This window comes from Pagrus major, chromosome 2 (assembly GCF_040436345.1).
Source record: "Pagrus major chromosome 2, Pma_NU_1.0".
NCBI classification, from domain to species: Eukaryota; Metazoa; Chordata; class Actinopteri; order Spariformes; family Sparidae; genus Pagrus; species Pagrus major.
In genome coordinates, this window is record NC_133216.1 from 7414586 (window position 1) to 7430879 (window position 16294).

The 16294-nt window shown below is 41.0% G+C and overlaps 2 protein-coding genes across 2 annotated transcripts; one reads left to right on the forward strand and one right to left on the reverse strand.

Moving 5' to 3' along the window:
• The first annotated feature begins 163 nt into the window (after positions 1–163).
• On the forward strand, positions 164–1738 carry mrap (melanocortin 2 receptor accessory protein). Its single transcript, XM_073483097.1, has 3 exons — positions 164–402; positions 477–573; positions 801–1738. Exons 1-3 carry the CDS (start codon positions 252–254, stop codon positions 814–816), a joined length of 264 nt encoding a protein of 87 aa, XP_073339198.1. The 5' UTR covers positions 164–251; the 3' UTR covers positions 817–1738.
• A 126-nt stretch (positions 1739–1864) lies between these two features.
• urb1 (URB1 ribosome biogenesis homolog) lies at positions 1865–15551 on the reverse strand. Its single transcript, XM_073483086.1, has 39 exons — positions 15329–15551; positions 15101–15240; positions 14864–15015; positions 14646–14775; positions 14460–14556; positions 14290–14372; positions 14082–14207; positions 13859–13989; positions 13579–13774; positions 13330–13467; positions 13046–13219; positions 12821–12953; positions 12588–12710; positions 12373–12485; positions 12137–12256; positions 11398–11514; positions 11136–11274; positions 10886–11044; positions 10551–10750; positions 10239–10457; positions 9963–10148; positions 8987–9824; positions 8656–8860; positions 8393–8579; positions 8252–8310; positions 7961–8148; positions 7742–7852; positions 7598–7661; positions 7344–7512; positions 6832–6934; positions 6576–6736; positions 6368–6479; positions 6027–6133; positions 5617–5760; positions 5310–5419; positions 5008–5217; positions 4612–4853; positions 2930–3508; positions 1865–2195 (listed from the first exon to the last, which is right to left on the reverse strand). Exons 1-39 carry the CDS (start codon positions 15453–15455, stop codon positions 2005–2007), a joined length of 6783 nt encoding a protein of 2260 aa, XP_073339187.1. The 5' UTR covers positions 15456–15551; the 3' UTR covers positions 1865–2004.
• Between the last annotated feature and the right edge of the window lie 743 nt (positions 15552–16294).

Below are 16294 nucleotides of genomic sequence, written 5' to 3' on the forward strand. Positions count from 1 at the left end.
GACCCACTTATCTGCAAACTAAGACAGAACAGGTATCTTCTTTGCCCCCTGTTGAATGGCTCTTTCATGCACTCTTGTGGCCAAACCTGCGCATTGCATGCATCTCCTGAACTCTTCAATCAGAGCAGAATAGAGAGAAACAAGTGGAGTGGAGCAGACAAACATTTGTGTGGGTGAGGATTGGAGGCGTTTCTCTCACAGGAACAACTTTCTACATGTGTTAGAAACAACTTTTTTTTTTATCGTGGTTCATGGCTTTTATTCTTCTCTACCAACTCTTGGGAAATCAGATAATGGCTGTCATTGAAAACTCTACCTCTGCTGTTAACGATGAATGGGAATACTATTATGATTATCTTGATCCTGTGATTGTTGATGAGAGCAAGCTGAAATACAATAAATGTAAGTCTACTTTATAGAGTTTTTGTGTTTTTGTGTTACGAGAGAATAACAGCGATTGTCCTCTTCCCTTCCAGACTTAATTGTTATAATATTTTGGATCATTCTGGCTGCTTTTCTGGGATTCCTCTTTCTCAGTTTGACTCTTATGTGTCGCAGTGGAAACTTACCAAGGTAAGAGTTATGTATAATCTACATAAACACTAAAGCACTGATATATACATACACATTTGTGTCTTTAGCCTAATTTATCATATGTGTGTGTACTACACGCACGCATGCACACACGTATATGTATATTTACACACATATACAGTTCATATATATTCACATATACATATGTTAAACTAAAGCCACAAAACTCAACTTTAACTTTGAACATTTTCTTCTTTTTATTGCAGGAGTCACAGATCCTAAATCAAAGGAAGTCAGAGACATCAGCTACTTGACCTGAAGCTGAATCTGAATGGGACCACTTTTATGGATGAGTACGGACACAAATTTAAAATCAGGATGTTGAAAACACAGCTGTGGAAAATATGCTGGGGAGACAGATCTGAGGTTTTAAGGCAGATCTATAAGAAGTAGCAAACAATTCAGCTTTCTTTCCATTTCACCGAATAGCTACAAAGTGCAAGGCCATCATTATCATTAAACAAATTGTTATGCAACTATTATTCTGTGCTTTAACTGGCAGTGTACGCACATGTGAACTCTGTCCTAGATGTTAAAAGCACAAGAGGAGCATAGACTGTGCTTCCTCAGAGGACAGGCATTAAGGTAATGGAAGATCAATTTCAGGAAGATATTTTTTGTGTTTTTTCTGCTAATTCAGCAACAGTTTAATCTATATTCTCAACATCTTTGTTCTCATCTTGTAAACATCCAACATAGCATCTAAACATATGTCACTTCTATCTCTTATATTTAACTTGCTGGACAATTTATTGCTTTTGGCAAGAAAATATATTCTTTTAAAACAGACGCAGTATACCCCTCCTACTGTCACTTTGTTGTACAAAGAGACCTTTAATGCATTACCACATGAGATGTAGGTTGTTTCTTTCTTGACCTGGAAACCTTCATGACACAATACTCGTACTAGATTCACTCAGCTTGGACAAAGGTGACATGGTGGATGGATCCGAACTGAATATAGGGTGTTTTCTTTTTTGTTGCTGCCTGGATGGATTTTACATTGCCTTTTTGTTGTTCTATGTTGCTTACTTCCTGTGTATGTAAGGTGTCTTGTTTTTTCTGTTTATTTATGGTGTGCTATATGCTGTTGTACTTGTTCAATATTTATTGAAAAATCAATAAAGTCTTTTGGGAAAAAATGCTTTACTCGATTGAATCCAATTTCTTCAATTAAGTTGATAAAACCTTTTGTATTCTAAATCCCCAAAATTCAAATACAATTAAAATGTTTTGAGTATGTTAAAAACAGTAAAAAAAAAAAGTGTAATATATTCATAAATCAACATTTTATTACAAAAGGTTTTACAAAATACCTTCAGACGTTTTACAGGAACCAAACAAATCAGCAAAATGAAAGACTATAAGGTTTCTTCTTTTAAAGAACACAGTCGTGTTCAGATGTCACATCTAACTCTTCATGCTCATGATGTCATCACAGATGGCTCTGACGGCTGTTGGAATCAGTGATGATTTAGAGGCTTTCTGTCTTTTACATTTGGCTCTGGTCACCAGAGTGACATGAGACAGGAACAGCTCCGCGGATGTGGCTCCGCTCCACAACTCATTGATGTACAGTGACAACAGGAACAGCCCAGCTTCTGGAGAAGAGAAAACAAGAAGCTTGATTAATTTACACTCCAGCATATTAGAATCGAGTCATCTTCCTGAAGGACACTCCCGCAGGATGTCATTATCTGTTTTTTTTTGACAGAAAAAGTAAACATGCTTGTGCTCATTAACAGCCACGACAGCATCAGCTGGTATTGTTTTTACCTTGTGAGTCTGTGTGTGTGTGTGTGTGTGCGCGCGTCATGGGAAAATATGGTCCTAGAGACACTGCTGTAGTGGGAACTACCACAGAAGCAGTTTGAATACTTTGCCAGTTGTCATGGGTTGGAGCGTGAACATGTTTATTCGATGGGAACTTTAATACATTCTGCGAAATGTAACAATATCTTTATCCACTTTCATAGTCCACTTCTAAATTGGACAAAGTTAATGTTTTTTATAATGTTATTTCAATATACGAAAGAAAGTGAACCTGTATCTGTATCAAAAGAAGCACAGTGATAAACAGTCATGGGACACATGCCAGATATCTTTCATTCAATAACTAATGTCATAAAAAAATAGCAAAAATATTTAAAAATGGCCTTCTCTGAGACTCCAGTGTGTCAGGACAACAGAGATCTTTTCATAGCACAGAGTGGAAAATTGAGTTTCTAAGAGAGGCACAGTGTTTTGACAGTGTTATCACATTATTGATGTAGTACTGTTTATAATGCACACGGGCAGTCACAGATAGTCTGTGAAAACGGTGGCAGGCTCTTACCACGTCTAGACTGATCAAGAGTGGCCTCTGGCAGGCAGGCAGAGATGACTGCCGGATGCAGCTCTGGAAGGTGGCCTTGGGTCTCCAGTGAGTGTATCATGATGTTGGTAAAAAGCTGGAAGGTTTCCACTCTTGCTGACATGCTGGAGTGACACTGAGCTTCAAAGGCCTGATGGTGGAGTCGAAGGAGGTCTGCCTTTAAGCCAGGGTCGAGGGACACAACATCCACAATTTCCCTGCGTTTTATCAAAGCCTTTCTGACCCAGTGCAAGAATTCTTTTGTTCTGTTTTCATCATACGAGTCCTCCACCAAACACCTCAGGGACCACTTGGTGAGCAGGTGTGCAGTATCACTGGCCAACTGACTGGGATCCATTTTGTCTCCTGTTTGAGCCAGCTGGAGTTCAGAGAGGGGAAACACAGGTTCCCAGTGAACAAAGATTCTGCTGAGGTAAGATTTACACTCTGTCAGGAGACTCTCTTCTTGGTTCTCGGTCTCAGCATCCTCTGCCAGGTTGTCTTTTCTTGTGCGGGCCTTGGAAAAGGAGCCTTTACCTCGGGTTTTATCCTTCCCCGTCCCTGAGGAAGAAGATGAACAAAACTATGTTTATGCCATTAAAGATAAAAGGAATGATTTAGATACTGTGAAACAGAACAGTGATCTCAATTCTCCACTGTTTGTAATGGAAAAACTGTGACAGAGTCCAACATGTAATGTCATCACATATAACAACATGATTCTTTTTAAGCCTCATTTCTATTCATTCCCCTACAGAGAAGAGAACACAGGGGTCAGTAAAAGTGCAGCCAGCCTGGAGCAGTTATTGACCGGAGCTGGTGCTCTTAGTGTTACAGTCTAGAAGGATGAAAACTTTCTAATGTGGGTTTCATTGTTGGTCTTGAACATGAATCATAATTTGTTGGCCTTTCGGCTCTATATTTCTTTTTTAATTGCTCAGCTAACTCCTAAAATTACTATCTGACTATCTGCATTCTGTTCCGGGGTTTTAGCACTGATGCTCTACTGACCCTCACCTCCCACACACAGAAGTTTACTGACAATTTACCATGAAGAGTGATGAAAGTTAGTTTGGAAGAAATTAAGCTAGGAGACAGAAGATGATGGCTGTGGCTACATTTGAAAAGCACAAAAACAATCCTGTTGGAAGCTGCGTAATTTTGTCTTAATCAGAAGCACACTCTGCAGCCAGCCCCGCATCTGTGTCTACTTCATACATGCCCTCGGCCATGTTCAAACAGACACACAGACCTGCAGCACTCACATGAAGAGGAGAGGCACATTAGGCGGGATAGGGGGTTTATGTGTGGTAACGTCATAATGCAGAATCCCAAGTCCAGTCACATGGGAAGAAGTCTTCAGAAGGACTTGGGAAAACAGCATTTTGATGCTAAAACATACATACTTGAACTAGAATTTGAATTTCTACATTTGAAGACATAATAAACACTAATGAGAAGCTGCAGAATGATATAAAAGCCTCAAAAACACAAAAAATTATGGACCTGCAATTTAAAAAAAATATAATTTATGTAATTGTCAAAGCTAGTCACTATTTCCTTTATAGTATTTTGTCCATCCCTTTGGCAGAAGTACAACCATGACAACATTTGTACAATCTTCTCCGTATGGTAGAATTAACGTTACACTTAATGGCACTCACCCAGCAATTCCTTTACTTTGTGCTTTTCAGACAAGGCTTGTATTTGGGTGAGGAGTGCTGTATTGCGGGACAGGGAGGCCCAGCAGAGAAGCAGAGCGAGGGCTTCAGTGCAGGAGAGAGGCTGTGGGTGGAGCATTAGCTGGTCAGCCTGTTCGTTTACATTAAGAGCTGTCTCACGATGCTTCAGTATTGAGCAAAGAGTCTGCAGAAACAGGCTGAGTTGAGTGGCCTTCACACACAACCTGCCAGGAGATTAAAAAAACAATGACATCCTTGACCAAAAGACAGTTAACATTTATTAAATGTAGATTTTGGCTGACATCTCAATTTTTGTCAACAGTGCATCTTATGATTCATTTAGGTGACTGAAGAGTGACCTGAAACTTAAGTTTTTACCTGAGGTGTCTGCTGATAGTTGATGCCACACACAGGAATTCACTGATGAGTGGCAGTGGGAGACACTTCACGGAGCTCTGAGATTTCTCCTCTGTAGAGGAGGCGGAAGTCTTGGCTTCATCTGCCTGCTTCTCTTTCTGCCCGAGGTTAGTAAACCACAGCACATGGAGCAGATCTATGATGGCACTGAGCTGCTGCTGGTCTAGATTCCTGAGGAGGATAATAAGTACAGAGTTATGTAGAAAATACAAAACTGACTGAAGAAACCACTGTAGTAATATGAATGTTCATGTCAAGCTTACCTTCTTTCAAGCATCTGTATTATCCAGGTGAGGAGCCCACAGCTCTTGGTGAGGTTATAAGCTGCTCTGTTTACACGAGCGGCCTTGCACAACACCCTTATAATCTGTGCCTAGAGAGAGATACATGAGAAATAAATGCACATTATAAATGCACATAAGTATCCTATGTATTTGCACTTCAGAGCATCAATCTCCTCATTTATCTGTTAGTTGTCATGCTTAATTTGGGACTGTTATTCATTTCTTTGGTCACATAGTTTAAGATTTATCTGCTGATGTGTTACATCATGAATCCCACAGTGTGTACCTGGGAGTGTTCATCACACAAAGGGCTGCTGCTGAAGCTTAAAAGGGTCTGAAAGATGCCTTGTTGGTCACACAACTCATAGCAGTGTCCATCACTTATCCCTTCCTCCAGCACACTCAGGATCCACTCACGCTCCATTTTATGCTGCAGAAAAAACAGACGGGTCAGTCAAACTACCAGTTAACTGTCCTTCACAGAGACAGATAACAGCATTCTATAAAAAGGCCTGAGCAGAGCAAAACAAACAGATGAAGGTTAAATGTTGTTGATATACGCTGAGTTTATTTGGAACGTCATTTATTCTTAGCAGGGTGGAATTTACCAGTCATTCATAATGAATTGCAGTAGTCGAAAGCAAAAAAAAATGTATGTCCGTTTATCATTATTATTATAAATGTATAATCCTTTACCTCCAAGTCAAAGCCATAGAAGAGCTTGAAGAACTCAGGGACTCTCCTGAAGTCCAAACTCTGATGGGACAGCAGAAACCTGTTTAACACCACGTACATGTGGTCCTCTGGGAAATCAGGAAAAACAAAGAAAAAGGTCAATGATCAGAGGGTTAAAGTCAGTTAGCAGCACGCAATAGTAAAACATAAACTGTATATAGAATTGCATCAAGTAGGGCACACAAAAGGATTAAAATTTTATCATCCAACGTTTCTAATCAGTTTGAAAAGAAATTCTATATCCTTATGTAAACACTATGAATCAAATTACTCTGGTCAGGGACTTTTTCAGGGTTACACACCAGGTCTGAGCATCTGCTGAGCCACTTTGGTGACGTAAGTGGTCAGGACAAATGGAAGTCTTTGATTCGGCTGTCGGATTCCATTCTTCACTGTATCCATCAAGTACAGGAGCTATTTGATAAAAACAAGCCCGTCAGTGTTCCCGGAGGTGACTTGCACACATATAATATTTAAATATTCACACACCATCTCCCACTGACACTTTACCTGTCTCTTCTCCCTGATTCGAGCTCCCTCCAGATGTTGGTAGAAGCAGCTCAGCACATGATACGCTGCCGCTCTCACTTTTGAGTCGTAGCTACTTAGAGCCATTACAGTCACTCCGAGGGCATGGGTGGATACAAACTTGAGGCAGTCAATCACACACTCTGTCACGCAGAAAAGGGGAAAAACGCCGCACTATAAAAGCAGTGATAACCTTAACTGATTAGGAGCAACGGCAAAAGCATTAATATATTGTCACCTGGCTGCAGTATCGAGCTGAATAGAGGCAAAAGGAAACAGGGATCATACAAATTCCCAAGGTCCTTTATGGCATTGTTACTGTACAGCAGCTCCTTACCATCCTATAAGAGAGAAAAAAAGTATAAAGGTTTATCCGAATAACTAAAAACATATTTTCTCACTCATCCCTTCTTAGATGTCAAACTTATTCTGCAGCCACCCAATCACAATGAAGATGGATGGGATTTAATTTGTGATGCTAAAAGAAAAAACTACAAGTGAAACTAATTCTTCTCTGTGCTTAAAACACAGTCAGCATGGATTGACATCACCAGTGTTGATAAAATAAACGTAGTTTTTTTGATACACTGGTCAATTTAGAGATTTTGGGCTATTTTCTGCAATAACATAACATGTCTTCTTTCAGACTATTATTGCATATTAAATAAGATTCCCTCATAGTGTCTCCCCTAAAGGTACATTTTTTATAAAAATGTTCTTCTGGAAAGTAAATATAAATAAAATATCGACCTGCAGGAAGATTCTGCGTTGCTGAGGAAAGTGTGAAATAGTTTGGAGCATCCGGTCAGTTTTCAGCAGGGCCAACAGGTCATCTGAGCTTGCCTGCTTCCACAGGGAAGCTCCCAGACTTTTCCTGGTCTTGTGATGCTCCACAGCTGCTGGGCCCCACAAGAAGGATCTGCAATTAAAAACACATATTCAGTCTTTGCAAATAACAAGTGCACTTGTTGCATGTATGACCTACAAATATGAACATAACTTACTGGAATTTCTGCAGACTGACATTGTTTCCTTCGTATTCCTGAAGAAGCAGTAACAGTTTCTGATCTGCAAAACAAAACAAGATGTGAGAGGAATGAAAGACAACAAACACACAAACCCAAAAGTACTTAGATTTCCTGTTTTACCTGAAATACTCAGTGTAGCTCCATATGCTCCCAAAAGTACAACAAAGTGACTGATGTTACAGACTGTTGGGCATTTCTTCACCAAACAGAGAAGTAGGGACACCAACGATTCTAAAATGACAACAAAAATGTGTTTAATGAGAAAATAAACAACTACATAATAAAGCTTCAGGTTTGTAATTTAATGTGTTTCCCCATTATATTCTACTCCATATGTACCTTTAGCCTGACAACTGCTAGACTCTTCATTAGAGTCCAACATGGTGGGCAGGAACAGAGAATGGCTGCTGGTCATCATGTGTAGGGTGGATAAAGGTATCAGATCCTTCTGGACTTCACTGCTACCATACATCAGTTCCAACAGGTTGCTCAAAGTGTTCAGAAAGTGATGATCTCTGTAGCGATATCTACAGTGGAAGAATATCTTTTAGGTCATTGATTGAAAACAATAATCTGATGTGACGCTCTTGAAACAACATCTAGCAGAATGAATTAAACCAAATATCTTACTTCAGTCCATTCTTGACAAAACTGTTCCATTCAGATGCAGTGATGTCTTCAGCTGATGTCTGTACAAAGAAGACAAATTGTAAAAAAACGAATCAAGTAAAAACAAAACATGTGCAGCATGTGTGAGGAACATAAACCCACAAGGAGTTGTTGCAGTCTTTCCAGGATGCTCTTCTCCTGCTCTGACAGGGAGGCCGCCTGATCTTTAGAGTTACTGTAAGCAGCGATGAGACACTTGAGGGCAGCAGTGGTGACAGATTTTCTCCAGGCTTCTTGTTCTTCTGGGCAATCAGCCAGTTTCTCAGTGATAACATCTACTAAACGCCACCTGGAAGAGAAAGCAACATTTAGATAATACATTTTGATACTGACAATTTACTTAAGTGTCAAGAGTTAGGTCAAACCTTTCAAAACTGTCCACTTTTTGGAGAGCATTTGGCAGATTGTTAATCAAGTCCCTGGTGTCCTTCAAGTTTGCAGAGAGTTTGATCAGACTGGAGAGTGTTTCAGTAAGCTGGGCCCCAGAGTCTTCTGTCAGGTTTCCCAGAACACACTCGGACAATTTTGCGAGCAGTGCTTGCTTCAAGGCTTTTAAAACTTCTTTTTGCACTATAAAAAGACAGCACATGCAGCATATTAAAATGAATGGAAAAGTGGCAATGAGAGAAAAAAAGAGCGACACAAATCGTGGCGCTGTATGCTTTCAGACATTAGAGATCTTGTTTAAGCACAAACCATCTTTGGGCCTGGCCGGATCCTCTCTACTTGCCACCTGTAGGTAGGTGTTGATGAGTGGAAGGAATATTTCTGTCTGGTCTGAGAGCTTCTCCATGTTTGCTGGCTCTAGGCACCACAACTCAAAGCAGAGGCGGTGCGTGGAGCAGTTCTGCAGCAGCAGAGAGCTGATGGCCTGAGTGTCTGGGAGAGGCAACTGGAGACAGTGCAGCAGCACATCTGTGTGGATGAGCTTGGCACTGGCTGGCTCACTAGACAGAGTATGCAGCATGAAGGCCTCCAACACAGGACTGGAGCAGGACAGCAGCAGGGTCCCCAGGCCATGGAGGTGTGCCTGAGACAGAAAGATGCTATGGTCCTGAGAAGAGTTAGCTTTAGCCTCTGTGAGGATCTGCACTGCTGCATAACCATAGACGCTAAGCTCGGCCTGTGTGCCCTTACTGCTGGGGGAGATTAGGCTCTCCTGAGGGAGGAGTAGCAACTTGGAGACCACCTCCCTGAGATTACAGGAGTCCATGTAGCTATGCAGAGACAGGAGGGCCTGGAAAGCTTTGGACTCATTCTTTGTAGCCTGGGAGACCTTCTCCATCAGTTCCTTGAGCACAGCTTTTTCTATAGACTCCATGTAGCTACTAATAAGCTCCAGGTGACCCAGATCACGGAGAGTGGGGGTGCTGGTCTTCAGCAAGGCCAGAATGTCATCATTCAGCTGAGCACATAGATGCTTCAGTCTGACGGGGTTCAGCGTGTGAGGAGGCAGAGCAGCCAGCTCCAGAGCCAGAAACCACTGCTCCAAACATGGATGCTTGAAGATGGAGCCAAGTGAAGACAGAAGGATCTAAACACAGAGGGTGCCATATTAGAATCAGTAATACTAAAAATAGTCAAATTAAACTTGAAAACATCAGTCATAGTTTGAAGAAAAAGAAAACCCATCAAGTAAAAGTCACTGTAAAAGTTGAAGTATTCCCCAAACCTGCTCTTTATTGGCTTCTACTGTGGATGACTGGTTGATTTCCAGGAAGAGTTCTGATCCTTCTTGGGAGTTCTCTGCTGCTGGCTCAGAGTTTGTGGTCTCCTGAAAGCCCTGTAGCTTGATCACCAAATCCTGGAGTATTGCCATTAAGGTCCCCAGATGGGCAGTTCCTATGTTTTTGGAGAACTGTGCAGAGGGACATGATGTATGATGATGATGTATATATTTTTAACTTGGTAATTTAGGTAGTAGCAGGAAGCTTTTTTGTGCTCTTACTGTGCCAAGGTTTTCCACTGTTGACTTTATGTAGAGTAAAATCTGCTTGATTGCTACTGGAAACTCAGCCATCAACATGGAAGCTAGTGTTCCTTCCACATTCTTCCTGAAGGCGTCCTCAAGCAAAGCGCTCGGTCCTTGAATATACGCAGCTTTCATCAGTGCAGTGAATGAAGTGGGTGTTGACAATCCCACTGACTGGCATTCAGACGACTTGAACTGTGAAAAGAGAGAACCGTTATTTTCTACATAAAGGAAAAAGGTATGAGACCCTTTAAGTTAAACAAGCTTTTGGTTTCATCAGAAACTGACCAGTTCTTCCCGGCTTTGCTCTGGTAGCCATTTGGAGTAATACTGATGAAGGTGTATGATGGAGGGATGAGGAGAAGCAGAGAGTTCAGAGGACACAAGCTCTTTATCGTACTGCAGCAGAGCCAGACAGAGAGGGAGCGGCTCTCTCTGACAGTGCAGCACATCTGAAAGCACCGCAGACAAGTACTCATATACCACCCCTAAGAAAGAGAAGAAAAATGGTTAACAGAACATCACACCACTAAATATATGCATTTTCAAAAGAACGTCTACTTTCACCCCAGTGGTTCCACTCTTAACATTTTCCAGTCCCAGTTGAGGCAGAGGTGCTTTACCCTTGTCTGCTGACAGTTTGTTTCGGGCCTCCAGAGCAGCAGGTACCACCACACTGAAGGGGAAGGTCTGGATAATAAGGTCTTCACTCAGAGATGGCCCGAACTCCTCCATCTCACCTTCATTACCATCCATAATGACATCCAGCATGTCTAACACGTCTGGAAGACATAATCAGGAATGTAAGTTTCACAGACATGCTTATTGTGGTAAGATTAATTAACTTTGACTGTTTGATCTCAAAATGCTCACCATCTATGTGTGAGACTGGGATACTGGCAGCGTCGCCCTCCTGGCTACTCAGGTTAGCTTGCAGATAAGCTGCCTCCTGGACCAGGCTGGCAACCTTATCTGTGTATGTGTAAGAATTACACACCAGCTTCACCAACACCTAGAGTAAGAGACAATATGTTTATTATCCATTATAACTACTAGGTCATGATTGAAAATGTCTTATCATTTGTAATAGACAGAAATGTCTATTACAATAAAGATTTTTCGTAGATGGGCTCACCCTCTCCAAGAACTGGATGACTGTCTCTTGTTGGTTTGGCTCTACTCTGGCCAGCTGGTCAAGCCAGAGCTCAAGCTCAGCCCAGGTGTATTCAAACACCCCACTGTCCTTAAGCACCTGAACACAAGGTAGAAAAAACAGCCGTCGCTTTTTTTTGCTAACACTGAGTTTTAGCAATACTATTGGGAGAAATTTTAAAGCTTATAATAAACTTTTGCAGTAAAATATTAACTAAAATGCACTGTTGATGCTGTTCTCACTTCATTACAGTAACTTCATAAATATGTAGTTTTATCACAGAATCATTATGCATGAGGCTCTTTCAAGTTATATGGAAACGACTTTTCTTATCTGCAAGATTGAACGGTTCCCTGATGTAGCTGAAGAACTGCTAACATAACTTATTGAAATGATGCTGTGCCCTCAGATGGAATAATTCATTCTCCAAGATGTACTTTAAATTTTGGCAACTACTGGGAGCTCTGCTAATGTATTCAGAAAGTGTATTAGAGTTTTACTTTTATCTAATTTCTATTGATGACAAGTATTTCCAAAGTATGGAGAAAAATCATACTTATAGTTTGTTTCCCAAAGTGAACTAAGTGGTGAGAATTCTCATTCCTGCCTGATTGGAAGATTTAAAGCTACTTCAAGTATCTATACATCAATGTCTCAAATGTAAAGCAAGCTAAAAGTAAATGTATGTATGTATGCATGCAAAAGAAGAAATGTCTCGCACCTTTAGAACCAGCATCCGTGTGGAGGTTTTCAGATGGCTGCTGCTGCTGCTGACAAACATCTTGAGAAGCAGGTAAAGCACCGACTTCTCTCCCGATGATGATTCTGTATCTGCAACATCCTGGGAAGAAAAGCATAACACGTTAGAAACATTGCTGATTACAAAGCAATGTCTATAAACCAACAATGACTGAGAATGCAGGTTGAAATAGAAATAATAGTAATAATAATCCTCACCTGTATGCGGAACCAGGAGAACTTGCTCGCAGGGAGATCTAAGGCCAACTGCAGTATCTGATACTGCAGAACTGGGGGAACTTCTTCCCTCACTCCTTTCTCTGACACAATCCCTTGATACGGGAAAATAATAAACGTTGAAGGCTTTGCCGAAGAACTACAAGCATCATAATCGAAACATGTAACTTAAATATGAAGTCAATGATGAAAATTACCTTTAAAGAGCTTGCTGAAGTCAAATTTGCACTGGCTCACCAGATGTGGCACTACTTTCTGGTAAAGACATATGACCTGAAGAATCAGAGCCTTCAGCAGGATTACCTCAGCTGTCTCAGCAACTGCTCAACATAAAAACAACATAGTCAATCAAATGTCTTTGCAGGCCATCCCTGTTGTTTCACAGGACTGATTCAAATAAGCATTACATGCCTTCTGTAAATGTTATTACCAGGCATTTCGTTTTTATCATCCGTCTGTGCAGCACTCCCTTCAGTTTTGGTCTTTTTTTCTTCAGCATCCGTCTTTTCCTTCTTACTAAGTGATTGCCACTTCGAAACTATGCTCGTCATATCAGGCAAAATCTAAGACAGAGCGTGAAAAATGGAGACTTGAGTTGTTTAATGGTGCATCGTTACTGTTTGTGGGTATTAATACAGCACTTTCCTGAGCTTACCTTGCTCAGTGTCTCCCTGTACTGCTGCACCAATTCGTCCATCATGTTGAGAGTGTAAACATCTGAGTGGTGCCACTCAGACTTATCCAAAAGGTACTCCATGTTCTTATTGGCTCTTTTCAGGAGGAAATTTATCATGGACAGAGTTGTGAGCTGGACTGTTGTGTTGGCAAGCTGTTGGACACAAGAGGAGGTTTGTTTTATATGACAAAGCACATTTTCAGTGCTTTGTGGTACTGCAGCTACAGCTCTGATGAACTTCTTTATGAGGCTCTGTCACTTACACTGAGGCCCTGTGTGAAGAAGGCCTTGTTACAGACCGGAGGAAGAGATATCACCATAATCATGGAAAGCAAGCGAGGGACAGGGATGACCTCAGAAGCTTGGAAGACTGTGGACACCTCTGGCTGGGCTTCATAGATCTGACATATGAATTCACATGAAATTAATTATTTTCTGGAAAAAAAACCCAGCTAGATATTAGCCAAAACATGGGAAGTCTCTTAAAAATCAAATACCACAGGAAGCGTTACCTTTTTCAGTAACTTGACATTGTCCTGCCAAGCACTTTTAATGCGGGGGGTGTATGAATACTGAGTCTCCTGAAAGTATCTGGCCAGTATGTCAGGGCTAACTTTCAGCACATTCACCACCAGCTCTGCCACCAGTTCATCCTCTGTGGCCTGCTTCAACCCCACCAAGAACTGAAGCAAGACGATGTTGCCAGCTCTGTAAAACAGCAAAAATCCTCTGATCAGCATGGGGACTCTTCAGAAGAGTGTAAAGTAAACTTGACATATTAAAATTACTAACCTGCCAGCTGTGCCAAAGCTGGCGTCATGAAAGCTGATACCATGCTTACGAGAGCAACACAGGTCAAGAAGGAAACTGTGAACAAGTTCCCGGATGACAGATATCCCAGCATGCTCGGAGTCCTCTTCCATCTTAAAGAAGAAATTAAATTTAGACTTACAGGTTGAAAAGCAAATTTGGATAAGAGAAATGTATGTCAACAAACACAAGAGAATTAACTCACTCTGTTATCATCAGTGGTTGCATCCACAATCCCGTTCCACTTATACAGAGACGCAATGTTGGCCAATACAGCAGGTGTGAAAAAACGCACTTTCTGTGTCTTACTGATGCCTTTGTTTAGTACAACCTGCAGCCAGACAAAACAACAACAGTTATCTCATCCATACATTCATTTTTTAAATAGAGCGTGTGAGCTGCTGAGCACTTACTCTACTCTTCAGTGTGGACAGAATCAGATTGATTATGGACATCCTGTCCTCCTTCAGACCCATAATGATCTCTGGCAGGAGTTCTGACACAAAACAACAGAACATTTCATCAACAGATGGTTTACATTGTACATTGATGTACATTCTGTAAATCTGAATTGAATTATTACCTTTAATTTCTAATATTTGTCCAACAGTAGCATTATCTCCAGACACCAAGAAGGACAGCACAAACTGGATATAAGCCATTCGGACATCAGGTCTCCCCTGAAGAATTTACAGGGAAGAACGTAAACATACAGCGACCCTACAGACCTCAAAGCTGAACGTTGTACAAATCAAATGCTACATCACACCTTCTTGTCCTTCCTCTTTGCCAGCCCGGATAGAGTTTTATTGACATGAATGTGACTTAGAACCTCTCTGGCAGCTTCTGGACCCTGAGACACCAGGGCCGACAGGAGACTGAGGCACTGGCGGACAAACCTGTGCACAACAGAAAACACAACATTATGGCCACGGGCAGATAAACTGTGCTGAGTGCGAAGTGACATTTTAAAGTCATCACACCAACCTGTGATTTTCTGAATGGAAGGAGCCCTGCAGAAGTTTCATGTGGCTAGAAAGAGTCTTTTTCACAATGGTATTGCCAACCATGTTGAAGTGCGACAGGTCACTGGCAGTCCTTAGAAGGATCATCTCTAGGCTCTCAAAGATCAGCATCATCTGGGCCAGAAGAAAGACTTCATCAGAACTTTACCTTGTAAAGAACAGGTCAGTCCAATCCACTGAGAGAAGTGCTTCAGCTTACCTCACTCTCCACATGCTTTTCTCCCTCTAACAGTTTGAATATTTCTGCACACTCCATAGAGATTTTAATATAACCTTCGACCACATCGTACAGGTCAGGGCATGGCAGCTTCTTGGCGGTTGATATAAATGTCTGCAGTCCTGGAGGCGATAAAAGGAAAGAATTGACCAAAGAAAGACAGGTGAGCAAATACTAACTGTGTGTAACAAACTGTACACATACACTCACCCTTCATGGCTGTGCTGGGCTCCTTCAGCATGGCTTTAAATACAGTCCCATTGAACTCCGGGACCTTTTCTTTTTTCGCCGGAGTGTTTGACTCCAGCGAGTCCTCGCTTTGGCGCTTTTTACCCATTTTAATATGCGTAAAAAGAGAATAAGACTGGTTTTAAGTTTTTATCATTTCCCTGCCACAAAAGTTCTGTCACTGTCCCACGTTGAGGCGTAAACAGAAAACTGTCCAACGAAATTGTCATCCGGTCGGAAACGTGTGCAGCAGAAGTTTAGTTCCGCATTCTTTACCTCCTGCTGCCTTTCTGCTGCATCCTTTAGAGTTAACCGATAAAGCTGTTAATATCTGCAATCAGAGGCGGAGGAAGTACTCAGATCTTGTACTTAAGTAACAGTACAGAAGTATGAGCATTAAGAAATGCTAAAGTACTCTTTGCAGAATGATATACAGTATTTCAGAATGATGTATATTATATTACTGCATTGTTCAATGTAATTGTTCACTTTAATGTCGCATCTGCTGTGTAGCTTGTGAATTTCCCCTTGGAGATTAAAATCTATAATATTACAGCATCATTTAATTATTGATTATAATTATGTTTTTTATATTAGATACAAATAATTAGTAACTAAAGTTGATAAATAAATGTAGTGGACTCACACACATATTTGCCTCTGAATTCTAATGGGGTAGAAAAATAACAAAAATGGAAATACTCAAGTAACTCAAAATTGTACTTAAGTACAGTACTTGAGAAAAAGTACTTTAAAAAGACACTTTCCACCACTGAATGCAAAATATACATGCTATGTTTTAGAAGTTAAATTTAGGCTTGAGGACCCACTGGAAAGCTAATCTCTAGAGAAATCAGCAGGCAATTTACATAGAGAGGCTATTTTACATAAAGACAAGATGTGCATGAAGAGGTGGTTGACCCAATTGATATTTCATAACATTTAAAT